The sequence below is a fragment of the Zootoca vivipara genome, chromosome 17 (genome assembly GCF_963506605.1).
Source record: "Zootoca vivipara chromosome 17, rZooViv1.1, whole genome shotgun sequence".
In the NCBI taxonomy this organism is placed as follows: Eukaryota; Metazoa; Chordata; class Lepidosauria; order Squamata; family Lacertidae; genus Zootoca; species Zootoca vivipara.
In genome coordinates, this window is record NC_083292.1 from 23,072,154 (window position 1) to 23,098,940 (window position 26,787).

The window sequence follows — 26,787 nt, forward strand, 5'->3', positions numbered from 1 at the left end:
TTGAATAGTTGCTTTCATCTGCTTTCACTGACTTTTTTTTTACAATTTATGACAATTATTTGAGGGATGTTCTTTAAATAATATAATCACGTGTTATATATATTTTATGAAATAAATAAACTAAAAAAAGAGATTTTTTTTTAAAAATATACCTGTATATAAAAAAGTGTGTGGACCATTGGCCCGGTCTTCCAAAAAGCTCTTCCTACTTACCTGCCTATCCAATTTCATTTCTGTCCCAATTTTTTCCCCAAGGAGCTCAAGGTGGTATAGGTAGTCTCCTCCCCCATAAGTTTATCCTCATAACAACCTTTTGAGATTATGCTAAGAGGCAGTGACTGGCCCAAGGTCACCCAGTCAATTTCATGGGCAGTGCAGGGGGGTGGAGTTTCGCATGCTGGTCTCCCAAGCCCAAGTCCAACCCTCCAATCACTACAGCACATTGGCTCTTAGTTATTTGCTTAGCAGAAAATCTAGGGTGGAAAGAATTTTTGCAACAGGCACAGTTCCTGCTCAAAGGCCTCTCTCTCTTCCCTCATCCCCTCTTGAAAACCCTCCCCAAGCTCTGAGCCCCGGAAGGAGAAGAAACATCTTGCAATGCTCACTTCAAGCTGTGAGCAGGCAGTTGGCTTAGCAACGAATGTGAGTGTGTGCTGGGGACAGCCCCAAATTTATACCCGAGGGAGATCTGTCGTCGGCGCAGTGAGTGGTGCTGGAGGCAAGCACCAGGCGGCCTCGACTAGAATTCCTAAAGCCAGCTATTTTATCATTGCTGGGCTGCTGATAAGCCCTTGACATAAATGGCTGTGCAAGCTGATGGCGATGGCTTAACTGGACCCCAGTTGGAACTGCCTTGGAACCTGCTCAAAATACCCAGCTCAGCAACATGAGGATTTATCGAGGAAGGAGCAAGTGAGTGTCTGCAGAGGGTACTTCTGTCAGTCAGGGCATTCCAGTCAGGGAACTTCCTCCCTAAACACATCTGTTTATCACTGCAGCCCTTCTGTTCTTTAGCCATCAGGAGACAGCTGTAATATCTACCAAAGGATAGTCCAACCTCCTGCAATGTCACCTCCTAGTGCTTTAAATGTACAGTGGAACCTTGCTTCTCAAACGGCTTAGTTGACGAACAAATCGGCTCCCGGATGCCGAAAACTGGAAGTAGGTGTTCCAGTTTTGGAACTTTTTCGAAAGCTGGACATGCGACACGGCTTCCGCTTGAGTGCAGGAAGCTCATGCAACCAATCGGAAGCAGCGCCTTGGTTTTCGAACAGTTTTGGGAGTCGAACGGACTTCTGGCACGGGTTAAGTTCAGGAACCAAGGTTCCACTGTATAGTGCATATGTAAACCCTGTAGCTCAGTGGCAGAGCATCTGATTTGCACGCAGAAGGTCCCAACATTGTCAGATCTGGCCGGGAGAGACTCCCTGTCTGAAATCCTAGAGAGCAGCTGCCGGTCAGTGTAGTCAATGCCAAAGTGAAGAGACAAATGATCAGTCCAGGAGCTTCCTCTGCTCCGAGGATGTCGGTCTTACTCTGCTGACTTCCAGAAGTGTCCGGGGTGAGAAAGGCGACGGTTCCGCTTTGGCAATTTCTCCAGCATCTCCATCAGCTTGGTGAAGGTCGGCCGCTCCTCTTGCTCGAAGGCCCAGCAAAAGAGAAGGATGTCCTGCAAGGCAATGGGAAGGAAAGGATGTGCAAAGGAGGAGAGCGCATGGGCACATGCCCACGTGTGGTTTATTTACACATACATGCAAACTGGGCCAACGATGGAGGGGCTCACAGCATCACCACCCCAAAAGGGTCTTTTTCTCTCCCATAGCCGCAGCCTTGGACTCAAGCAGAAATCAAGCATTGTTCTGTCTCTCTCAGTACCCAGCTTGCTGCTTTGCTTCTAGCACACATGACTTCCAGCTCTCAACACTTGCCTTTGCCTTTTTCTAACTACCAGCCAGTTGAGGGAGGGGGTCCCTCCAACCATTTGCTGTCTCACATAGGCCCACTTCCTTAGGTCTCCTAATGGCCCATCACCCAGGTGATCACCCCATCAGGGAGCTAGTTTTAACACTTGCTGGATCCAGGGCTTAGAATGGTCTCTGCGCACACCCGTCTTTTCCCCCTCCCCAAAACTCATAACACAATGTAAAATGTAATGTATGGTGTCTTCTACCCAGCGGCTACCAATCCCAGGGGTTTCCTTATATCTCCTTTCCAGAAAATCTGACTTCCATGGGACACCTTGCACAAAAGTTAAAGCTCGATTGTGAAAATTCACCAACATTTTGGTGATAGTTTCTCCCTAATGAGCACATATTTTGCACACACTTTTGCAATCAGTTTTTCTTAACAGGGATCCTCTTTATCTCTTATTTTCGTGAAATACCTTTGATTTACCCTAAAATACACATTTTTGAAAAGCCTGGCTGGTTTGAGCACGGCATCCCCAAATCCGAGTGAGTGCGACTCTTGAAAAATGGCCGCATTTCGGCCCTCGTGTTGTATTGGAAAGTGCAAAGCAGATCAATTCGCCTCTAAACGGGAACTGAATTGAATTTCTCTCCCTTCCCCCAATCCGTGAGTCACCAAGATGAGCAAATATCAACATTTTCCCAAGTCTCTCTGCCTTCCCTCCCCCTTTCAAAGAGCCCCAAGCCACCTACTGAGATCTCCTTGCCCATGCCAATCTGGCTGAGATTCGGCTTCATCCCTCGGCCAACTTGCCAAATTATGGCCTCGGCAGGTTGCGTCTTGAATGGCCATTCCCGAGCGTGCAGTTCATACCAGATGGTGCTGTTGGGAGAGAAAGCAGTATGTTTGTAACGCACAAACCTTACACCTCTCTGTGACACCTGCAGAGACTCCCAGAGCTCAGGTGTGGGGTTGCGCCGTCATCCCTGTCGAGGGATGGGGACCTTCAGGCCCCTTGGGCCAAAGATGGCCCTTCGGGACTCTCCCCAGGGCACATGCACACCCTCCCAAGCAGGATGACCCCACACCAGCGCTGCGAAACGGTTTAGTTATACTGGCCACATGACCTGGAAAGCTGTCTGCGGACAAACGCCAGCTCCCTCAGCCTGAAAGTGGAGATGAGTGCCACACCCCAAAGTCGACTAGACATAACCATCCACGGGTCCTTTACTTTTTGCTTATGACTTTAGATGCCAGGCAAAAAGGTTCCTCTTCAACTAGGCCTATGACTAATTAAATCTAGGGCCTTTTAACTGTGTTGTGGGGGGATTATTGTTTTGTTCTCATCTTTATTATAGATTTTGTATTTTTTTATGCTGTAATTTTGTGTTGTGAACTGCCCTATGATTTGTGGGTAAAGGACAGTGTATTATTTATTTTTATTATTATTATTATTATTATTATTATTATTATTCACCGACAGGGAATTTTGCTGACCCACTTCTCCATCTTGATGCAGAAAAGATTCTCACTGCTGCCCCTCTTTTGAATACAAAGCCTTCCCTTATTTTTCTTTCCGCCATTTCAACCACCCCTGCCTTCTGACGGCTGCTCCCAGTCTCAACTTGCTTGCCTCTGCATATGTTTCCCATCCACAGATCTAGGAGGGATTCGTTTCTCCCTTACAGCTGAGTGCCCAGAACATAGCACACTATTGCTTCTAAGGTGCTTGCTTGAAATAAGTGTTTCTCTTAGCAATCACAGATCCCGCCCCCCCCCAAGTGTCCCTATTTTCCAGGGATGTCCTTGATTTGGAGAAGCCATCCCGGTTTCTGATTTGATCCCAGAATGTTCCACTTTTCCTTAGGCTTAGGCTGTCCTTTTTTCATTGGAGAAATGTTGGAGGGTATGGAGTTATCAGACCCCCGAGCCGCCTGAAGGCAAACCTGTATAGAGAAGGGGTTTTGTTTTACTGCTTAATATTTTACCAGGTTTTCATATATGTTGGAAGCTGCCCAGAGTGGCTGGTGAAACCCAGTAAGATATGTGGGGTATAAATAGTAAAATAATCGTCATGGAATGGGATGTCCCTATTTTCATGGGAGAAATGTCGGAGGGTATGCAATCAATCAGCTCTCCTAATAAGTCTACGAGCCTACAGTGCCTTTCCAGGAACTGTGTTGATCAGACCCATTTGGTGGGACTCAGCAGCATAGCTGTCAAGTTTTCCCTTTTCTCGCGAGGAAGCCTATTCAGCATAAGGGAATTTCCCCTTTAAAAAATGGAGAACTTGACAGCTATGCTCAGCAGTGCAAAGCAGCTCTTATCATTTATACTTGATGAGGAACTTTTAACAAGTGAATAGCTGCAGAATTGAGCTTCCATGTTTAGGAGCAGTGACACATCATCAATTCTTTTAATCCTGATTCTGTTCTTCCTCTCCCGCTGGGGGCGCAGTTCTGAACTGGGAAGTCCAAGCCCCTTTGCAAGGGTGGGCAAATGTGTCCATTTCTGGTTCCTCTTTTAAGTTCAGCTCTCCACATTACCACATCAGTTTGCAAAGATTATTTTTATCCTTTCCAGTAAGTCCTCGTGAAAATTTGTCCACATTTTACTGTGCATTTATTCTAGCACCCACATTTTTGCGTGCTAAAGTTTCACTAATAATTTATGCATTACTTGGCTAGAGTACTGCAGCATGAAAATCCACAGAATTTGCAGATTTCAAGGGACAGCTTTGTTTTGGTTTCCATATCCAGTCTACATCTGAAGTGTGGATTGGGTAAAATTGTCTGTTTACTGAACAACCACTTTTCCATCGATTTGTATCAACATCCTGCTCGATCTGTACAGTGGTACCTTGGTTCTCAAATGTCTTGGTACTCAAACAACTTGGAACCCAAACACAGCAAAGTTAAGTGTTCCTGTTTGCAAACCTTTTTCGGAAGCCAAACGCACTCCGTTTTTAGTGTTATGCTGAGGTCTGTCTGTTTTTGCTATTTATTTTGCAATTTTTGTTTTTGCGGCTTTCATTTTATGGATCAATGGTCTTGTTAGATAGTTAAATTATTGTTAAATTGCTGTTTTAGGGTGTTTTTTTAAAAAAGCAGGGCTGGCCCTATGGCCAGGCTGGGTGGCGCAGGGCGCCAGGGTGCCAGGCCGGCAGGAGAGCGCCGCACTGTGCAGCAGCGCCCACGGCAGCCGCACAGCAGCGTCTGCAGCAGCCGCGCTACGCACTGAGCCCACCCACTCGCCGCACAGCAGTACCTGCAGCAGCCGCACTGCGCGCTGAGCCCGCCGCGCAGGGAAACAGGGCGGGGGGTGCTGGAAGGGGCACCACGGCGCCAGGCACCAGATATGCTTAAGACGGCCCTGTTTAAAAATCTGGAATGGATTAATCCATTTTGCATTACTTTCTCATAGCTGTCAAGTTTTCCCTTTTCTCGCGAGGAAGCCTATTCAGCATAAGGGAATTTCCCTTTAAAAAATGGAGGACTTGACAGCTATGCTTTCTATGGGAAAGCGTGCCTTGGTTTTGGAACGCTTTGGTTTTGGAACAGACTTCTGGAACAGATTAAGTTTGAGAACCAAAGTACCACTGTATTCTCATTCCTGTGATACAGATTGGGGTGAAGGGGTATAGACTTGTGAGGGGGAATTTTGTGGTTCTGTCACTTTTTCTTTTAGATGTGGCAGCCATTTTGTGATATGCCATGTCCCACACAGCAGCCATTTTGTGACTTGCCATGCCTTCCCCTCCACAGCAACCCTCGTGGGACTGGTTCTCACGACACTTTTTCAGATTGCAACCTGTGTCAGCAGCCCCCAAAGGCTTGACACCACCTGTGGTTCGCCCTTTGCAGAATCATACAAAGTTTGTTGAAAAATAGCAGCCATTTTGAACCAAGCGCCTGTTACTTTATTTTTTAAAAAAAAGCATGGTGTTTTTCTATGCAAACTTTCAAATTGAAAAAGTTTGCTAGGAGTTTAGTCTGATAAAAAAAATCCCATAATTACTTTCCCCCACTGCATTTTTTGTTAAAGTTATACTGAAAGCATATACTGGGTTTAATTGCTGTATTTTTGGGAAGAAACTGCGCTATCAGATAAGAACTCAGTATAAGCTAATCGCTTCAATGCTGTGCTCTTTAAGGTGTCTATCACAGTGGAGTAGGGGAAAATTAATCCATCGAATAAAAAACTATAGTCTTCTCTGTGCCTGAACAAAGATATCATCAGAAGGCAATGGGACTGCTTACAAAAAGGATGTCTCCACCTCCCTTTGCTACAGAGCAGGGCAATTAATCACACAAATGAAAAGTACATTAGGGGAGACACAATGCCCACATTTTTGCATTGTAGTTCCTAAACTTTTTCTATTCAGGACATTCACCCAAGAGGCGTCTTATCCATGCACAAGACTCAACTATCCCGACCCCCCCCCCATTTGTCGTGCCCCAACATCTGGGGATGCAAGCTAATGTTGCCAGTGTATGAGAAGCAAGGATGGAATAATAAAGTTGGAAGGGGTCCCGAGGATCATCTAGTCCAACCCCCTGCAATGTAGGCATTTTTAATTAAAGCATCCCTGACAGATGGCCACCCAACCTCTGCTTATCAAAGAGAGTCCACCACCTCCCTACGGAGACTGTTCTACTGTCGAAATTCAGTTCTCCCCATTTCTTCAGCAACCTGTGATTCACTTTTAGTGCCTCGTGAAAATTCACCAGCATTTTAGTGCGAATTTCTCCTAACAAACACATGCAGTTTTGAGGAATCGTTTGCAAGCCATTTCCCCTATTATAATGCACTTCCATGCATCATTTTCACCAATATGTGCATTTGTAGGCATATGTGTAATACCATAAACTAGTCCCACCCCTCTCTATCCTCCATGCACGCAAGCAAGATCTAGAGATCTAGATCAGAGATCTAGGACACATTCCAGCTAGCCAAAAACATCTCAGGACAGTGCAAAGGAGGGCTGGCGAACACCCCAAAGGCAAGAGAAGAGTCAGCTATGGGTGCTGAGAGCTGTTAAGAGACCCTCTATTATTCCCAGAGTGGTTTAACAATCAGTCCCTCTTCCCAGGGAACCCTGAGAATTGTAGCTCTGTGAAGGGAACAGGGGCCACCTAACAATCCTCAGCACCCTTTGCAAACTACAGCTCCCGGGTTTCTTTGGAGGAAGCCATGCCTGTTCAAAGTGGGATGATACTGCTTTAAATGTACAGTGCAGATGGGACCCAAGTTTGCTCATCTCTTTGGTGGGCGCATGAGCCTGGTACCAGAAAGCAAACACGTTGACCCACTGCATTCCCTCGCCGCCACCCCACCCCACCCAACTCACCCCCCTGCAACGAAGCCACCTACCCAAGGGCGAAGACATCTGAGTGCTTGGAGAAAGGAAGTTTGTCTTCTTCTGTGTCAGGGGAGAGCTGGTGGATGATCTCCGGGGCTAAATGGCACAACCAGCCGTTCTGGATCCGCAGTTTGTTTTCTCTCCTGCAGAGAGACAGAGAGAAACATCCAGTCAGGGAGCCTGTTGCTGGTCCTGGCATTTTCACACGTCGTAATTTATCTTACCATTTTGCCATTTGTGAATTTAATTATTCACAGTGTATATATGCCGTTTTCCCAAATGACCTCACACAGCAGCCTATAACATAAAATGCAATGGCATATTGCTATGGAGATTGTCATATTTCTTTGTTTCCAGGTAAGAATGGGTGTTACAAGTAGCAGGTTGGTGAATCTGTCTATTACAGTTTCTCATATCCAAAACTCTGCCTCCTTGTCCACAGACCTTCCTGACTGCTACGATCAGCAGACGGGGTCCTCTCGGTTGTTACACTACCAACAGAGGCCTGAGGGGGTTGTGGCCCAGAACAGGGCCTTTTCTGTGTTGGCTCCAAAGCAGCGGAACTCCCTCCCCACAGAGATGCGTCTGGCACCTTCATCATACAGCTTTTGGTGAATGCTGAAGACGCACCTCTTTACCCCATCTTTTGACATGTCTGGCATTGTTATATTATTACGTCTGACCCTCCAAGTGTCCCTATTTTCCAGGGACATCCCTGATTTAGAGAAGCCGCCCCGGTTTCTGATTTGATCCCAGAATGTCCCGCTTTTCCTTAGGATGTGCCTATTTTCACTGGAGAAATGTTGGAGGGTATGAAGTTATCTGACCCCCGAGCCATCTGAAGGCAATCCTGGGTAGGGAGGTTTTTTAATGTTTAATGTTTTATTACGTTTACATATATATTGGAAGCTGCCCAGAGGGGCTGGGGCAACCCAGTAAAATATGTAAGGTATAAATAGGAAAATAATCATTATGGAATGGGGCATCCCTATTTTCATTGGAGACGTGCTGGAGGGTATGTTACATTCATTGTTCTTGTTTCTGTTTATATCCTATGTATGCCGGAATAAAATAAGTAAGTACATATTCTGGCTAAGCACTCCTGGAGGATGTGAAGCAGCACCAACAAGGGGTGTGGCCTGAGGATAGGGGGTGTGGCCTGATAAAGTTCCAGAGGCTAAACAGAAAAGTCTGGGGCTCAGGGCCGTCTTAAGCATATCTGGCGCCCTGGTGCGAGGATCCCTCCAGCGCGCCCCCCGTCCCGTTTCCCAGCACGGCTGTCTGGCGAATGCAGCGCGGCTGCCGCAGGTGCAGCAGCGCGCCCCCCCCCCCCCGGCGGCCCGACGCCCTGCGCCACCCAGCCTTGCCGTAGGGCCGGCCCTGCTGGGGCTCCACAACCATAATTTAAATCAGGCTTCCTCAAACTCGGCCCTCCAGATGTTTTTGGCCTACAACTTCCATGGATCCCTAGCTAGCAGGACCAGTGATCAGGGATGATGGGAATTGGAGTCTCAAAACATCTGGAGGGCCGAGTTTGAGGAAGCCTGATTTAAATTAAGTATTTAAATGTATTTGTTTATTAAAAATCAATATCATTAAAGTAACTAAATAAAAATATCACTACTGAAAAATACCGAAACTAGTACTAAATTAGTATTAAATTAGCATTAAATTCAGTATTAAAAAATACTGAAAAATACTGCAAATGAATGACTAGATAAGTAACTTTCCCTAGGATTATGAAGAATGCATCTGTAGGTCTCAGAAAAAGATAACGCTAATCTTGTAAGCGTTGCTTTAAAGCCAAATAAAACCTTTAAGAAACAGTAAGCTGCCTTCTTCTCTAATACACAATGTTCCGGACTGGTGCAACGAAGCACAGAAGAAAATATATATATTTGGGGTCACCCTGCTCGCTTTCTGGTTTAAAAAGCTGAAAGAACCAATGAGAATGTGCTTCTGTAATTGGATTTGTTCAAGACCTTCGAGGCTTAGGAATTAATTTAAAAAGAGACGGGATACATTTTAAGAACTTGGGCGGGCGGCGGGACACAAAGGAAAATGATGGTGCCGGAAAGTGTAAGGTAAGAGGGCGACAACATTCCCCCTCTCACTGTTGCAGCTATATTATACTCCGTGCTCAGTATCAGATTGTGGTTTCATTACCTTGTTGCTAGGTGGACCTCCCATGCAGAGGTAATTGGTTCATTAGGGCAGATGGGGCAGTGCCCCACCAACTGCAGTATACCCTCAGCAAGCCCCCCCCCCTTTGCCTATCTTCTTATAACCAGCCCAGCGGGTGCCAATGTCTGTTAGCTTCCTCCTCCTCCGTAGTCTTAGTGTCATGTTTACAGTATAGATCTCACCAGTGAGGAAGCAAGGGACAAAACTGGAATTGACTCCACCTGCTGTTGTCTCTGGCTCCACCTACTGCTGGCCTCCTGCCTTACACCCTCCCTGTCCCAGTGGACAGCAGCAGCCACCACTGATCTTCATATTCCCATTCCCTGACTACAGATCCTGCTGCAGCCCAAACACCCCCAGCTTCCTCCACCTTGGAGCTGTCAGGTTTTATCTCCTCCTCAGTCTCAGGTTTTACACTCTTGTAGAACTCAGTAGTGAGGATGGGAACAAAACGGGTTGGCTCTGCCTGTCATTAGCTCTGACTCCGCCTACTGTTGGGTTCCTTGCCTTCCGCCCTACCTAACCTGCAGCTCTCTAGATGTTGCTGGACTTCAACTCCTTGAACATTGGCCATGCTAGCTGGGGCTGATGGGAGCCGGAGTCCAATAACACCAAAAGGGTCAAAAGTTCTGTAGGGGTCAGGAGTTGACCTTCTCTGGCTCCTTGGCAGTAGTGGTTGGCCTCCTTTGGAGTTCTGCTCTTTGCCCAAGAGCTGGAGTCCCTCCTCATACCACTCAGGCCGCCAGTTTGGGATCTGCTGCGAGTTTGAATCCTGACACCTGTCTTATGCCGACAACGTGGAGAAATGGCGTTTCTCAGCAAAGCAGAAAAACCACAAAAATGCCTGTTATCAGGGGTGCCAACCTGAATAAAATATTGGGTGGGGGGCAGGTAAGCCCCTCCCCACATAATCAATCACATGGCGTGGCGCAAACACACAATTTGAATGGCAATGCCCATTAACATGGGGGGGCATGGCCTCCTCTAATATTCTATCGGAGGGGCAAATGGACCTCGGCCCCTGGGAGTTGGCTCCTGTGCCTGTTATGGATTCATCCAGCTAAGAATTCCGGCACCTCAAATGAGTTCTGATTGTTGGCTTACAGGGCAATCCAAAGGCTTCTTGAACTCTGGCAATGCCTGGATGGAGGTTAGAGTGTGTGAAAAACCTCACGTTTGCCCGCCTGCTTTTGCTCCTGGCCCCGCCCACCACCGGCACGTGGCTTCCAGAAGCCTGCACAGAAGGAAATGTGGCCCTCAGGATGGCCTTAGGACACAGGCAGCTGCCCGGCGATGCTGGGAGCCTTCACCAAGCCTAGAAGATGCCTCCTTATCTTCCAAGGTTCTCGAGCTCTCCTTCCAGCCACTCGGGAGAAGGATCTCGTGTATTGCAACTAATTAGCGCTTCTTACTCTTCAGGGAGAGGAACCCTGTAATTTCCTCCACAGAGTAACAACAAATAAATGGGAAGATGTGGTTGTGAGTGGTGCGTTAGCAGGACTCCAAGAAAGGGCTCCAGCAACAGAGAGAGCCCACAGCTAACCCGAGACTGCCTGCTACATTAGCCTCCACTAGGCATGAATCACACCGGGGTAGGGTGAGCTGTCCCTGGGACAGATGTTTTCAGATCTGTTTGCCTCTGTTTGTGAACCGCCTTCACTGAGTCATAATCCAGGCTAAGCTGGGGTGGGGGGTTAGGTTGGTGCAGAGCAGGGGGAGTCGGGAGAGGCTGATCAGTCAACTGTGGCTTCTTTCGGTTTCTCATTTTCTGTACAGTGGTACCATGGTTCTCAAACTTAATCTCTTCCAGAAGTCCGTTCCAAAACCAATGCACACTTTCCCACAGAAAGTAATGCAAAATGGATTAATCTGTTCTAGACTTTTAAAAACAACCCTTAAAACAGCAATTTAACACGAATTTTACTATCTAATGAGACCATTGATCCATAAAATGAAAGCAATAAACAATGTACTGCAGTCACACAATAAATCAATCAGTAGCTGAATTGGGTTCCACACAGTCACAAAAGCAAAAGAGCCGCAAAAACAAAAACACAAAATAAATAGCAGAAACAGACAGATCTCAGCGTAACACCTAAAACGGAAGTGTGGCACTCAAGACGGAGCATGTTCGGCTTCTGAAAAAAGTTCGTGAACCGGAACACTTACTTCTGGGTTTGCAGCGTTTGGGTTCCAAGTTGTTTGAGAACCAAGGCGTTTGAGAACCAAGGTACCACTGTATTATCCCATATAATAAAGTGCAAGTGTCTCTGCGTCCAGTCCCTGTGTCCCTGTGTCCGCGCTACTGCGCATGTGCCCCACGGACACAGGGATTGGACGCGGACGCACGCATGCGCTCTCCCCCACCAACCCCTCTGCCTATGGTTTAGCTATCTGCGGCCGCCAACCGCCACTCTCTGTGCGAGCGGGTGCGCTCTGTCTCCATGCAGGCACACTCACTTCTAAGCAGCAGCGTGAGGATGAGGAGGCTGCGAGATAGCCCTGTGTGAGCGCTCCCCCCCCCCCGCCGCCACCTTGCCGCGCACCGCCGGAATGGGACAGCGCTTCTTCGGCGAAGGCAAGCAGGCAGACAGCTCGCCTGCTTGCCTTCACCGAGGAAGCCGAAGTGGCAGCGGGCGCCGAGGGAAGCCGGCTTTGGCTTGGCAGCGGCGGGAAGAAGGGGAGGAATTCCTCCCCTTCTTCCCGTCGCCGCCAAGCCAGTCCCCGAGCCAAATTGTGGTGCGGCGGGGGGTTTTCACCATTTGCCTCCCCCTTGGCTTGGGGAAAGCAAACGGTGAAAAGCCCCCACCGCGCCGCAATTCGGCTCCGTCCCCCGCGCACTTTGGCTTGGGGAAGCAGGCAGGGAAACGGCAACAGCCCGGGAAGCTGCGGGCTGTTGCCGTCTCCCTGCCTGCTTCCCCGAGCCGTACCGCATCGGGGGACAGAGCCGACGATCGGCAGGCGCTGTTTGCCGGGGTTGATCTTCGTGTCCCAGGGCTTCCCCTCCGTTCCCGCCCAGCTAGCGCCAGTTTACTTAACAGGCTGAATGACACTAGTACATTTATATTTATATATAAGAAGAGCCTGCTGGATGAGGCCAATGGCCCATCTAATCCGCGAGAACATGATGCAAAAAAAGGGGGGAGTATAAATAGACAAGCATCTTGATGGGAATACGTAAGTTAAACCCACCCACAGTACAGTTTACCACTTCAATCTGACAACGGATACATCGCTGTAGAAGGAGGGAAAGACATGGGCAACCCATTATCTCCTCCTCTAATCCGGCACGTCTGACACCCCATAATTACAGACAGATTAAAATATGCAATTTATTTCACAGGCGGGTTTGCAATAGAGCAAAAATTAATGGCCAGGAAAAACTTTACAATAGCTGAGAGCGCAATAAGTTGCATCTAAATCAGGAGTTTCCAGCAGGCGAAGTTTCACCTGGAAATCTCAGAACAGATTGCAGAAGTTTCTGGGGAGGGGTGAGCATTTTGAACAGGAGAGTGGAGGCATATTCTGCCTGAGGGCCTTCAATCTCCTGGGGGCCGCTTGCCAGCAGTGGGCAGGGCTAGAAGCAAAAGTGGGCAGAGCACTGAATGCAAATTTCGACTTTGTACACTTGGCTAATTCCTGCAAGGGCTCACATGCCCCTCTCCATCCTCTGTTCAGGCAGAAGCACTAACAGAGGTGAAAAGCACAATCCCAGGCAGACAAACAAGCTCAAGGAGAGTGTGAACCTGGAACGGTGAAAGATGTCACCTGCAGATAGGTGTGGCGTGGGAGATTCCTTAGGGCCAGAGAAGCCCAGAGGGATGCATCCTGTGCCAAGAAGCCCTCCCACCTTTTGGCTCTGCCATCTCATTGTCTGATGCTGCTTATTAGTTGTTGTTGCGTGTTCTCACAATTCCTGTGCCCTGCCTAGTTCTGTCCTGAAAACGAACAGTTCATTACCAATAAAGGAGAACATTTTAGAGGCAGAGCGATGGGTCCACAGAGCTGGTCACCTACCTGCCTGCTTGCAGAACCCCTGAGATGCTGAAGAGGCCGAAGTCTGTGATCACTACCTTCCCATTGTCATAGAAAACATTTTTAGACTTGAGGTCCTTGTGAAGGATGCCTTTGGCGTGGAGATAGCCCATTCCCTGCAAAAGAAGCCGAGAGAAAAGGCATTGAAAGGGTGTCGTGGGAAAAGACAGGGCAGAGTTGAAATGAATTGAGTGACTGCCAGAGGAGGAGGAGTGGAAAACCCTCTACAAATCAGAGTTCTGTTGAGAGCAATCTGAACCTCTCTCTTACACCAGCTTGAGTTGACTGTATTTTATTTTTCCTCTTTATTGACTTCTGGCCACATTCACACCATACATGTAAAGTTTTGTGATACTACCTTGAACGGTAATGGCTTCCTCTCCCAAAGGATGCTGGGAACTGTGGTTTGTTAAGGAGGCTGAGAGCTATTAGGAGACTCCTGATTCCCCTCCCAGAACTACAATTCCCAGAGTGGTTTCACAAGCAATCCCTCTTCCCAGGGAACTGTGCTGCTCTGTAATGGGACTAGATGCCTCCTAGCAATTCTCAGCACCTGTTGCAGACTATCAGCTCCCAGAATTCTTTGGGGGAAGCTATGTCAGTTAAAAATGGCAATTGTAGTGCTTTAAACGTATGGTGTGAAAGTGGCCTTTGTTACACAGCTTCATGGAAAATAAGGCAACCCAGTGGTGGCAGGCGCTCTCTGGGACTCATAGGGCAGAAGGCACAGAGCCCAACAGTAGGTGGCGCCAGAGCTAATGACAGGCAGAGCCAACTCATTCTGGTTTTGTCTCCATCCATCCTCCTTTACACTAACTTGCTCTTTTGCATAAGGGGAGAGCTATCTGTGGCTGTTGCTGTTTTACTGAAAGGTAGCAAATAATATAGTAAAAATAAGCAACCACTAGTGTAACAAACACAAGAAAAAGCAGGATATCCTTTTACAAGGCAATTTGTGAACACCCTTACAAGCACCTCTCATCTTTTTATGGCAACGGAAACCTCATGTTTTACAATGCACCCAATAAAATGTGCGGTTCAGCATTTTCCCTGAGTTTTATGACACCCACACATAGCAAATGAGGCCCATTTTTCAGTACCTTGGTCATCAATATCTCTCCATTCCCTCACCCTCTTACTTAATTTTATCATTTGGACACTGTCCCTATTTTCATAATCTGGCCCAGGCTTTATCAGTGCACTTAAGGCATAATTGCCTTCCGGGATGCTGTCAGAAAGTGTTTTACCATCTCCATGTCTTCTAACAGAACATCTTCTTTTACATACTCCAGTAGGAAAATTAATGGATTTCCTGGTAGCACATATCCTGTCATATATTCTATTTCTCTGTATCCTTTGGCCCAGAAGGGTCTTATTTTGTGACATGATCAAAATGCAGGTCCTATATATCCGCTCCGTTTGCTTTTGCTGGAACAAACTAAGGGCCCATCTGCAATATACACATTTAGCAGGATCGTACCACTTTAAACAGTCATGGCATCCCCCAAGGAATCCTGGGAACTGTTAAAGGTGCTGAGAGTTGTTAGGTGCCTCTATTTCCCTCGCAGTGCTACAGTTTACAGCAGGCACCCCCAAACTGCGGCCCTCCAGATGTTTTGGTCTACAACTCCCATGATCCCTAGCTAGCAGGACCAATGGGAAAGAAAGTGTTCCAGCAAACACTGAATGGTTAATAGGAAGGTGCCTGCCGAATCAGTACTGAAAGAGGATTTCACAGGATTCCTAATGGTCAGGGTTGATGGGTGTTGTCGTTCAGCAACATCTAGAACAGGCATCCCCAAACTTCGGCCCTCCAGATGTTTTGGCCTACAACTCCCATGATCCCTAGCTAGCAGGACCAATGGTCAGGGAAGATGGGAATTGTAGTCCAAAACATCTGGAGGGCCGAAGTTTGGGGATGCCTGGTTTACAGAGTTTCTGGGAAGAGGGACTGGTGGTAAACCACCCTTCAAATTGTAGCTCTGGGAGGGAGAATAGCGCCCCCCCCCTTGAAATGCTCGTCACCCATAACAAACTACACTTCCCATGATTCTTGGGGGGGGGAACCATTACTGTTTAAAGGGGTACAATAGTGCTTTAAATGCATAGTGCAGATGGGGCCTAACATAGTGACCCCTTTGGGATGTATTCATCAACAGTGGTTGAATGGAGGAGTAAGTCAGATCAGAGCTGTCTTTCCCATAGGGCTTAGTGGTGCGTTGCGCCAGGGCGCCGCCTCTCAGGAGCACCCCAGCGAGTGGGGGAGCTGCACGGCTTTGCCGGCGGCCTCCACTTTCCCTGCATGCCCGCCAGCTGCGCCCCGTCAACCATATGGCTTGCCTCCCAAGCCTCCGCGGGAGGAGAGTGATTCCCGCAGAAGCTTAGGATGGAAGCTCCGCCCTGCCAACTATATGGCTGGCGGGCGTGCAGCTTTCTTCCCAAGCCTCTGCAGAGATTGCTCTCCTACAGCGGCATGGGGGAGAGTTGCAAGGGGGGGGGGCAACATGGCTGGCAGTGCACAGCTTCACACACACACACACACACACACACACACACACACACACACTATCCGTGGTAATTTGGGGGCGCTGGGCGGATATTTGCACCCCGGTGCCGCATCTGCTAAAGACTGCCCTGAGTCAGATTCCCACCAAATGCAACCTTCATGGTTTGACTGGATTCTGCACTCCTTCGTGTTTCTCCATAATACAGCGACAAGGACATGCCAACTATTATACTTCTTGACCTTTTGGATTTCTTTGAGAAGAAGACACACACCCCCTCTTGCCTTCTCTAAGGGGGTATGCCTACTCACCCACCACACTTGAAGCACTTGAAAGCATAGACTATTCGGCATGATGGCTATGCCTCCGCAGTTGGAGGCAGCAATGCTTCTAAATACCAGTTCCTGGAAACCACAGGAGGGGAGAGGACTCTTGTGCTTGGGTCACGTTTGAGAGTTTCCCACAGGCTTCTAGCTGGCCAATGTGAGAACAGGATGCTGGATTAGAAGGGCCATTGGCTGATCCAGCAGGCTCTTCTTATGCTAGACTGCACTAAAACTCGCTTTTAAATATGTATTTGCAAAGGTATTTTCTCCTAAAACACACATTTAAAACTTCTTTAAATACTAGGGGCTGTCGCCAAGCATCGTTCCATCACCCTTGACCAGCCCCGTCTTTTTACACCTCACTATGCCCTTGGCCAGGCATCCCCAAACTTCGGCCCTCCAGATGTTTTGGACTACAATTCCCATCTTCCTAGACCACTGGTCCTGTTAGCTAGGGATCATGGGAGCTGTAGGCCAAAACATCTGGAGGGCCGCAGTTTGGGGATGCCTGCCTTTGGCTGTCCCATCACAGCTCACCCCACCCCTCCCCTCACAGCTCACTCGTAAGCTCCTTCCTCTTCACTCCCTTTAAAAAGCCGCTTCATAGAATGGCTTGCTAAACTGTTGTGTGAATCGCCTCGCCACCCTACCCCTCTTTCCTGTCTGCTGTACCTCCTGCTGCAATTGCCATGGCCGCCAATGAGCAGCCAGGTGAACTGCAGAGCGTGACGACATCTTGCATTTCTATGTATATAGAAAGAAATGCATATATGTAAGCCAAGCACTGTGACGTTCGGGGTAGCACAAAACAAAACAAAAATCTGACGGTCTGCCCTCCTCCAAACCATGCATCGGTCCAGGAATTTCATGTTGGTTTGGTGTGTATTTGACATCCGTAAAAGGTTCAATTCCTCAAGAATCCCTCCCCCCCACGCACACCCTTTGAAGCCCACCTGTGCAGCTTTGAACTATGAGATCACTGAACACTTGCAGTACCTCTCGGCCCTCTGATCCATCAACTGGTTAAAGAAGAACAAGGATAAAACGCTAGCAGCTTACTGCAAAAGTGCTCGCCTTGCTGAGGGAGATCAAGGCAAAGCGAATTGTAACCGTAGGGATTTCTTTGAGTTTGATGAGCTGAGACCTCATCGTTCAAGAAAAGAAAAGGCATCCACTGCCCAGATGCAAACAGATTTCACTGCTCACCAACCCACCCACCCCGATATTCCCTGACACCCTCCCACAACTTGCTTACAGGCCTGGCGCTAATGGTCTAGAAGCGAGAACGGTGTAGGAGGCAGGGCAAGCTGTCGTTCACCTTGCTGTCTCTACAAAGCGCTGGTCTCCGTGCTCATTAAAACCGCCGCAGTCAGCCAGCCTTCGCTGGAGAAGGAATCTCTCTGCCTGGACGCCGATGTTATTTATGTTTTTGGTTTGACCTACGGGATTTGTATCACTCGCTCAGCTTTTCCATCAAAAAAAGCTACAAGGTGCCTTGCATCAACATGAAGAAGAGTAATTGGTGGCAGGTATCTATCTCCCTGCTGTAGGAACATCTAGGCTTCCTTAGTGCAAAGGATGCACAAATCTGTCAGGTTCAGTTTGTCTCAGTGTTTTTCCTGCCCAACCAGTTTCTAGTCCAATTTCATTTTTCCAGCACAATCATTTGCCCAACTTTTAGCTCCCTATATTTCCACATCAGTCCTTATGGAAATTCATCAACCTTTGCATCATTCCTCACAATATACACCTTTGGGCAAGCAGATTTCCCCCCTAAGGTATTTGTGCATGTTGCTTTTCATTGACATTTGCATGCTTTCCACTACTGTATACCTTGGTCAGACCCCACCTGGGGTACTGTTTGCAGTTCTGGGCACCATAATTTAAGAAGGATATTGACAAGGTGGAACGTGTTGAGGGAGTTGGGTATGTTTAGCCAACAGGAGACGAGAAGGCAGAGGTGATACAATAGCCGCCTTCAAATATCTGAGCAGCTATCACGCGGAAGATGGAGCAAGCTTGTTTTCTGCTGCTCCAGAGGGTAGCACCAGAACCAATGGAATCAAATGACAAGAAATGAGATTCCCACCAAACATTAGGAAAACTTTCCAAGGGTAAGAGCTGTTTGACTGTGGAATGGACTACCTCAGAAGATGGCAGACTCTCCAACAGCTCTCCAACAGAGGTTGGATGGCTGTATGCCAGGGATTCTTCAGATGGGATCCCTGCACTGCAGGGGGTCAAACTAGATGACAGTCCTACAATTCTATGACTTAATGCCATTATGTACACCATTTTTGGTTTGAGAACTCCATTGTGGAACCCAGGGACGTGTGAATTTCGAAGGATAGCCGTATCTCTGTTCACTTAAGAGCTGTTCAGCAGTAAGAGCTGTTCGACAGTGGAATTTGCTGCCAAGGAGTGTGGTGGAGTCTCCTTCTTTGGAGGTCTTTAAGCGGAGGCTTGACAGCCATATGTCAGGAATGCTTTGATGGTGTTTCCTGCTTGGCAGGGGGTTGGACTGGATGGCCCTTGTGGTCTCTTCCAACTCTATGATTCTATGATTCTACTTGTTTCTGAAAGTTAATTAATCCAGAATGCGGCAGCTAGACTGGTGACTGGGAGTGGTCGCCGAGACCACATAACACTGGTCCTAAGAGACCTACATTGGCTCCCAGTACATTTCTGAGCACAATTCAAAGTGTTGGTACTGACCTTTAAAGCCCTAAACGGTCTCGGTCCTGTATACATGAAGGAGCGTCTCCACCCCCATCGTTTAGCCCGGACACTGAGATCCAGCGCCAAGGGCCGTCTGGCGGTTCTCTCACTGCGAGAAGCAAAGCTATAGGGAACCAGGCAGAGGGCCTTTTCGGTAGTGGCGCCTGCCCTGTGGAACGCCCTCCCATCGGAGGTCAAGGAGATAAACAACTACCTGACATTTAGAAAACACCTAGAGGCAGCCCTGTTTAGGGAAGTTTTTAATCTGTGATATTTTAATGTATTTTGGTATTTGCTGGAAGCCGCCCAGAGTGGTGGGGGAAACCCAGCCAGGTGGACGGGGTATAAATAATAAAAAAAGTGTGGATTAGGTAGGTTTTCATAAAGATTTTTTGCTTTTAAAATTTTTGCTGTTTGAGAATTTGCATATTTTAAAAACATGCTTGGGTCTCCGGCTGGGGACCATAGCTCCTTCCACACCTGACGTGTGCCTTAAGGCCTATGTTGCATGAGGAATATTGTGTTAGTTTTCCTGATTATAATGCTAATGCTTCTATCTCATATTCTGGTGTTGCTTTCTTACCACAGTACCTGTTGCAGTATGAAACAGTGGCTTTTTTGACCATTACACTGGTATGCTGCTGAATTGCAAGCATTTGGCACAACAACAAACACTGTTGGACCATGCTGCTACTCCCCCACCCTTTCTGAACATGCCTGCTTCTGTTCCCCTGTGATTCCCCCATGGAAAAGGCAAGAAAGAATTGTATGCTGGTCTGCCATCCCAGATCCATAGCTGTCAAGTTCTCCCCTTTTTTAAGGGAAATTCCCTTATGCTGAATAGGCTTCCTCGCGACAAAAGGGAAAACTTGACAGCTATGCCCAGATCTTGTCACTTTATTCCCACAATTTTCTGGTTAAAGGGGACTGCAAATTGATTTTTCTTTTCTGGAATCAAATAACAAAGAAACGAGCCCTGGGTATGTACAATGTTTCACTTGTTTTCGGGAAGTGGCATTTACATTGCATGAAGGTTCAAATGCTATGCGAAAATCGACATTTATGGAAATGTCGGGGAAATGGAATAAAGTGCCATGTGAATGGAGCCCTAGAAAGCTAAAGCTTCTCTTCCTTGGAACTCCCTATCCCAGCTTGACCTCCATCTACATTTTCTTTGAAACAAGAGGCTCCCTCCTGTAGGCAGCCTTGAATTGTCTCTAGGTTTCTCTGCGCTAGATGGGTAGCTAGCACCCCCTACTGGCTCACAGGTTTTTTAAAATGCCAACCTGTCCTTATGTCACGGTGGTTCCACACCTTTGCCCTGTCCCCAGAAAGTTTGCAATGACCTTTTTAAAGTCAAGACAGGGAGCAGTAGCTGTGGGTCTTCCTGTTGAAAATACTGGAGTGGCTAGAACTATGCACTGGGACAAGGCAGATGTAAGGTTCGCAACCCACAATTGCCTATTAGTGCTAATGGGCAAAAGCATTTGGGGGCAGAAGCTGGTCCATTATGTCTGTCCACTAGAAGGCAGTCCACATGTCCCTACCTGCCTTACTGCTAGCCCAGGGAGTGGCCCTGGTTGTTAGCGTCCTCCTCCGTAGTTGCAGTAGAACATAGCAGGGAGGAGGATGAAGGCAAAACCAGAACAAATTGGCTCTGGCGCCACCTACTGCTGGGCTCCATGCCTTCCACCCTAACAGGTCCAAGAACCATCAGGGACTACTGTTCATGACAGATGATGAGAGGGTCCATATTTACACCTACATCCCTCCCTACCTGGCAATCTGGGACCAGGAATAAGTCTAGAAAGCAGTGGGGAAATGGGATCGGGGGGGGGGGTTCAGATACTAGGTGTGGGCACAGGGCAACCACATGGGTGAAAGAGATCCCCCCCCACTCAGACTGCTAATTGAGTACTTTTAACCCAGTGGTGGGGTGCCTGACGCCCTACCAAAGTTGTTGGACTACAATTCCCATCATCCCTGAGCATTGGCCATGCTTGCAGGGGCTGATGGGAGTTGTAGTCCAACAAGACTAACATGTCCACAGGCTCCCCACCGCTCCTTTAATGCGGAGATATCAGGACTGAGGCTGGGACTTTATTACGGCAAAGCATGCACTCTGCCCCCTATTCTGGCTCAGTGGCAAAATCAGCTCTCGGAGTGAGATACTTCTTTTCTTTTTTTAAATTAAAATAAACTTTATTTCATTCTTTAAAAACATACATGAAAATAAACAAACAAACAAAACAATACTAACGACAAATAATAAATAATAAGTCAAATAAATCAGATACAGGTTAAATCAAAATTAAATTCAACTTAAATCAACTTAAATCAGATACTTCAACAAGCAGAGGGCTGCATCCAGCCAAGTTCTGATCCAAGTAGACTCAGTGAAATAAATGAACCCAAGTTAGCCATTGCAGTTAACTGCAACTGACTAACATTGGACACAACCCAGAGCAAGGAAGGATCTGGCATGCTCTCTCTTGTGGCTGGGAAATAGCGGGGGGGGGGTTTCCAGCCAGAACTCACCGGAACTCAGTTCCAGCACCTCTCAGGTGGGCACCATTGCCATTATAAGAGAACAAGGGAGGCATTCCTGGTGAGTTCCGGCACATCTTTTTTCTAGAAAAATAACACTGGGCAACAGTATTTTATCATTTAACAAGCATTAACTGCCAGAAAAGGTACACACACCCCATGTAGCAAAAAGTTTTAAAGAAGGCTTGGAGCCCTGGCATATACATTGCCTGGGAAGGTTTGACTGGAGAGAGAGAGAGAGAGAGAGAGAGAGAGAGAGAGAGAGAGAGAGAGAGAGAGAGAGAGAGAGAGAGAGATTCTGGTCAAGCTGTATTAAGTAACATGGGCCGCGTTGGCGTAGATAGGAACTCGTATCTGCTCATTAGGCAGTGGATTGTGGGAGGGGGGGGGAAGGGAAATTAATGAAAGCCAATGAAACGAAAATGGCTTTGGGATTGAGTTTAATAAGATAGAAATAGCCCTGGTATGATAATCCACCTTTCAAAGTGACACGGAAGGATGTGGAGGAGGATGAATGGAAGCCCAGCATTCCCAAGTGTGGTCTTGGGGGGGGGAAGCGTCCCAAACTCCATGCAGGATTTTGGACTACACACAGGGCCCCCCAACATGGAGTCTGTGAGCTAGGGGTGGGGGAAAAACCTGGTTTAGTTTGCATTTAACTCTGCATTTAACCAATCCCCGCTTTCCGCAACAATACGAGAACCAAAACACAGCCATTCCGCGGAAGTGGCGCACATCCGGATTTCGCAGTGCAGTCCTTCCAACCGAGATGTTCACAAAAATGCATATGCTAGGGGAAGGCCCGTGTGGAAATCAAGATGTTTGTGAAAATAACATACAGAAATGTATTGGATATGGGGAAATCGGTTGCAGGCTTGTGTACGTTACTCAGAACCGCAGACCAAGCTGCAGATGGGTTTTCATGAGGATTTTAAAACATTGCAAGGTGCTGCAGAAATGTGAAGAGCTGGATTTTAGACGGGGAAATTGTGAAACAGAGAGAACCAAGTTTGACATCTCCATCCACCCCTTTTGTTTCAAGGGAATGGTGGGCAAGTTCTGTTGCGTCCAATGGAACGCCGTGGAAAACACAACTGAAGCCACTCCAAGGGAAGACACTGGAGCACTCCAAATCATTTGCACATGCACAGAAAATAGTAGATCAACTGGAAGGCAACACATGCATTGATCACTGCAATGCATCCATCCATCATTACTGTTATTATTATTATTTAATTGTAAGATTTAATTGTATTATTAATTGTATTATTTGTTTATTTAATTGTATTATTTAATTGTAAGCGTTTCTGTGCGCTGCTCTGGTTTTCCAGAAGTGGCTTTGTCATGTTGGCCACATGACCTGGAAGCTGTACGCCGGCTCCCTCAGCCAATAACGCGAGATGAGCGCCGCAACCCCAGAGTCGGTCACGACTGGACCTAATGGTCAGGGGTCCCTTTACCTTTTAATTGTAAGATTATTGTATATAACCATAGACATTTGTATAATCTTAGGAAGAGCTTTCTGACAGTAAGAGCTCGGAACATGGTGGCCTCTCCTTCCTCGGAGGTTTTTAAGCAGAGGTTTGATGGCCACCTGTCAGAGATGCTTTAGCTGAGATTCCTGCGTTGATGGCCCTTCTAACTCAGCAGATCTGTGATTCTGTAATCTTAGGAGGGGTGTGGCTTGTGAGGATGAGGCATGGCTGTGACTATCATGAAGGGACCCTGAATCTGACATTCCACTACTGCTCCTTTCATCTCAGAAATGTCAAGAAGCAACTCACACCGACTACTCCCGGGCTCCTTCAGCCTGTTTCAGGATTCACCCGGTCACAGATCAAGACAGGGCTTCACCCCAACCCCCAGCCCACGTGGCACCAGATGTCTGTATGACATGGCTACTTCGCTTCCTTCTATGAATGTGTGGGTAGAACAGGCATCCCCAAACTGCAGCCCTCTAGATGTTTTGGCCTACAACTTCCATGATCCCTAGCTAATAAGACCAGTGGTTGGGGAAGAAGGGAATTGTAGTCCAAAGCATCTGGAGGGCCGAAGTTTGGGGGTGCCTGGTGTAGAAGTTGGCTGGGTGGGGAAGATGTCTGCTTTCCCTCTGAACCCATCTCATTGTACCATTTGCATCACATCTGTCAAAGCACCCACCCCAGGAGTGCATCCCGGGCACCAGGCACCCGTCTCAAGAGTGTGTGAATTTGTGTCCCCTGAGTTTTTAATTCCCCATGGCTCATACCTTGACGATCTCTTGAGCAATCTGCCTTGTTTTGTTGACATCCAGGACGATCTTGGCATCTCTCACCACCGAGTAGAGTGTCCGTCCTTTGCACAAGCTGGAAAGAAAGATGGGAAAATCGGAATTAACGGCGGGAATGGGAAACCAAAGCCACGGAAATTGCTGTAAGATCGGGACATAGAGGAAACGCAAAAGCGCTTAAATGGATAGAAGGATTGCAATTTCTCATCCAGGTAATCAAAATGGTTTGGGACTTGTACACCGCAGGATGCAGGGAGAATCATAGAGTTGGAAGAGACCACAAGGGACCATCCAGTCCAACCCCCTGCCGAGCAGGAAACACCATCAAAGCATTCTTGACATATGGCTGTCAAGCCTCTGCTTAAAGACCTCCAAAGAAGGAGACTCCGCCACACTCCTTGGTAGCAAATTCCACTGCCGAACAGCTCTTACTGTCAGGAAGTTCTTCCTAATGTTTAGGTGGAATCTTCTTTCTTGTAGCTTGAATCCATTGCTCCGTGTCCGCTTCTCTGGAGCAGCAGAAAACAACCTTTCACCCTCCTCCAAAAGACATCCTTTTATATATTTGAACATGGCTATCATATCACCCCTTAACCTTCTCTTCTCCAGGCTAAACATACCCACCTCCCTAAGCCGTTCCTCATAAGGCATCGTTTCCAGGCTTTTGACCATTTTGGTTGCCCTCTTCTGGACATGTCGTCTCCTGTTGGCTAAACATACCCAACTCCCTCAACACGTTCCACCTTGTCAGTATCCTTCTTGAACTGTGGTGCCCAGAACTGGACACAGTACTCCAGGTGAGGTCTGACCAGAGCAGAATACAGTGGTACTATTACTTCTCTTGATCTAGATGCTATACTCCTATTGATGCAGCCCAGAATTGCATTGGCTTTTTTAGCTGCTGCATCACACTGTTGAATCATGTCAAGTTTGTGGTCTACCAAGACTCCTAGATCCTTTTCACATGTACTGCTCTCAAGCCAGGACATGAAGGAGGACATGAATCCAGTTTGGGATGTCTGGACCCTAGCTTTATGCAGTTTTTAGTTCCTCGTGGATGGCAAGCCTATCAATGACTGCTAGCCACAGTGGCTGTCTTCTACTTCCTCTGTCGGAGACAGCATGCCTCTGAATGCCTGTCGCTGGGAATCATAAGTGGAGTGAGATGTCACACTCCACTCCCACTTGCAGGCTCCTCATTGGGGCATCTGGTTGGCCACTGTGAGAAAAGGACACTGAACCAGATGGGTATTGGGCGTGATCTTGCGATACGTCTCCTTCATTCTTTGTTGGAAAGGAAAAGGAAAAGTGCAAAAAACTGGACTCCAGAAGGAATTCCCCTCAGTTCCCAGAGTGTTCTTCATCCCAGGGAACTGTAGTTCTGGAAGGGGAACTAGGAATCTCCTAACAAGTCTTAGCACCCTAAAAGAACTACAGCTCCCAGAATCCTTAGAGAGCCATGACTGTTTAAAGTGGTATCACAGTGCTTTGAAGGTACGGTATGAACGTGGCCTGGAACGAGACTTGTTGCTGAAGGAAGGAAAGCGCCCTCCGTACGCCAGACACGAACCGCCAAACTTCCCGCTTTCTCCGTACCTGTTGCTGAGAAATCTATTTGTGGAGTCTTAATTACCAAATGCAGCTGTCGGGAGAGTGAGGGGTGGGAAAGGAGGGGACACTGAAACCAATTAAAGCCTGTATTGACATTTGAATCATGTAATGGAGCCTGTGGGCGGATTCTGCTGCAACTTTCTCCCCACCAGAGAGGCTGCCTCCCCACTCCAGGCGATCCTGGCCACCTACACACATTGCAGGCGAAGCGAGAGAGGGCAAAGGCAATACCTGAGCTCAGATAATAAGCCAGCCCTCCCCCCAAAAAATAAAAGCGGCTCCGAGTGGATCGCAGGTGTTAATTTCAACTGGTTCTCTCGCTAATGACAGGAGCGCCGCAGCTTTTAATTGTTCTTCTTCTCCCGCCCCTGCAGACTTCTCACAGCTTCTGCTCCTGCCTCCCCCTCCTTGCGACACTGGAGGCAGGACCCGCCGCTCTTCAGAAGCCCGTAGGAGGACGGTGTGCAGGGGGGAGAAGGCTGAGGCTCAGTGGCAGAACATCTGCCTCGCATGCAGAAGTCCCGGGATCAATCCCAGTAGTCCACCACTGAGCAACAGCCCTTCATTATACCAAGTCAGGCCACTGGGCCATCTAGCTTAGCATGGTCACTACTACAGACCTTCCAAGTGTCCCTATTTTCCAGGGACAGTCCTGGATTTACAGAAGCTGTCCCAGTTTCTGGTTTGACCCCAGAAACGTCCCACTTTTCCTTAGGATGTCCCTATTTTCATTGGAAAAATGTTGGATGGTATGGAGTTATACAGCCCCTGAGCCCATGAGATTAGCAAGTATACAACCTTTAGAAGACACCTGAAGCCAAGGCAGCCCTGTCTAGGGAAGCTCTTTAATGTTTTATTATTTTATATATATATATATATATATATATGTTGGAAGCTGCCCAGAGTGGGCAAGATATAAAATCAGATGGGCAAGGTATAAAAAATAAAATTATCATCAAAGAACATCCCTATTTTCAACAGAGAAATGTTGGAGGGTATGCAACCCCTGACACCTCCAGTTAGAGACAGGAAGAAGCCCTGCCTGAAACCCCAGAAAGTTGCTGCCAGTCAGTGTAGACCAGGCATAGGCAACCTTGGCTCTCCAGATGTTTTGGAACTACAACTCCCATGATCCCTAGCTAACAGGGCCAGTGGTCAAGGTTCATGGGAGTTGTAGTTCCAAAACATCTGGAGAGCCAATGTTGCCTTTGCCTGGTGTAGACAATAATGAGCTAGATGAACCACTGGCCCGACTCAAGTCCCGTCTGAATTTAAGCAGTCTCTTGCCACTTTCAACAGCCATGGGTTCCTTCATAGAATCTT

General features: G+C 47.7%; 1 protein-coding gene across 1 annotated transcript in view; it reads right to left on the reverse strand.

Moving 5' to 3' along the window:
- Window positions 1-1,531: 1,531 nt before the first annotated feature.
- KSR2 (kinase suppressor of ras 2) overlaps window positions 1,532-26,787 on the reverse strand; it is a 187,100-nt gene continuing 161,844 nt past the window's right edge. Inside the window, exons 15-19 of the mRNA XM_035098517.2 lie at window positions 23,833-23,929; window positions 13,472-13,605; window positions 7,282-7,413; window positions 2,661-2,790; window positions 1,532-1,669 (exon numbers count right to left, since the gene is read on the reverse strand). Of these exons, the coding sequence (XP_034954408.1) occupies window positions 1,532-1,669; window positions 2,661-2,790; window positions 7,282-7,413; window positions 13,472-13,605; window positions 23,833-23,929 (631 nt within the window). The remainder of the gene's footprint in view (window positions 1,670-2,660; window positions 2,791-7,281; window positions 7,414-13,471; window positions 13,606-23,832; window positions 23,930-26,787) is intronic.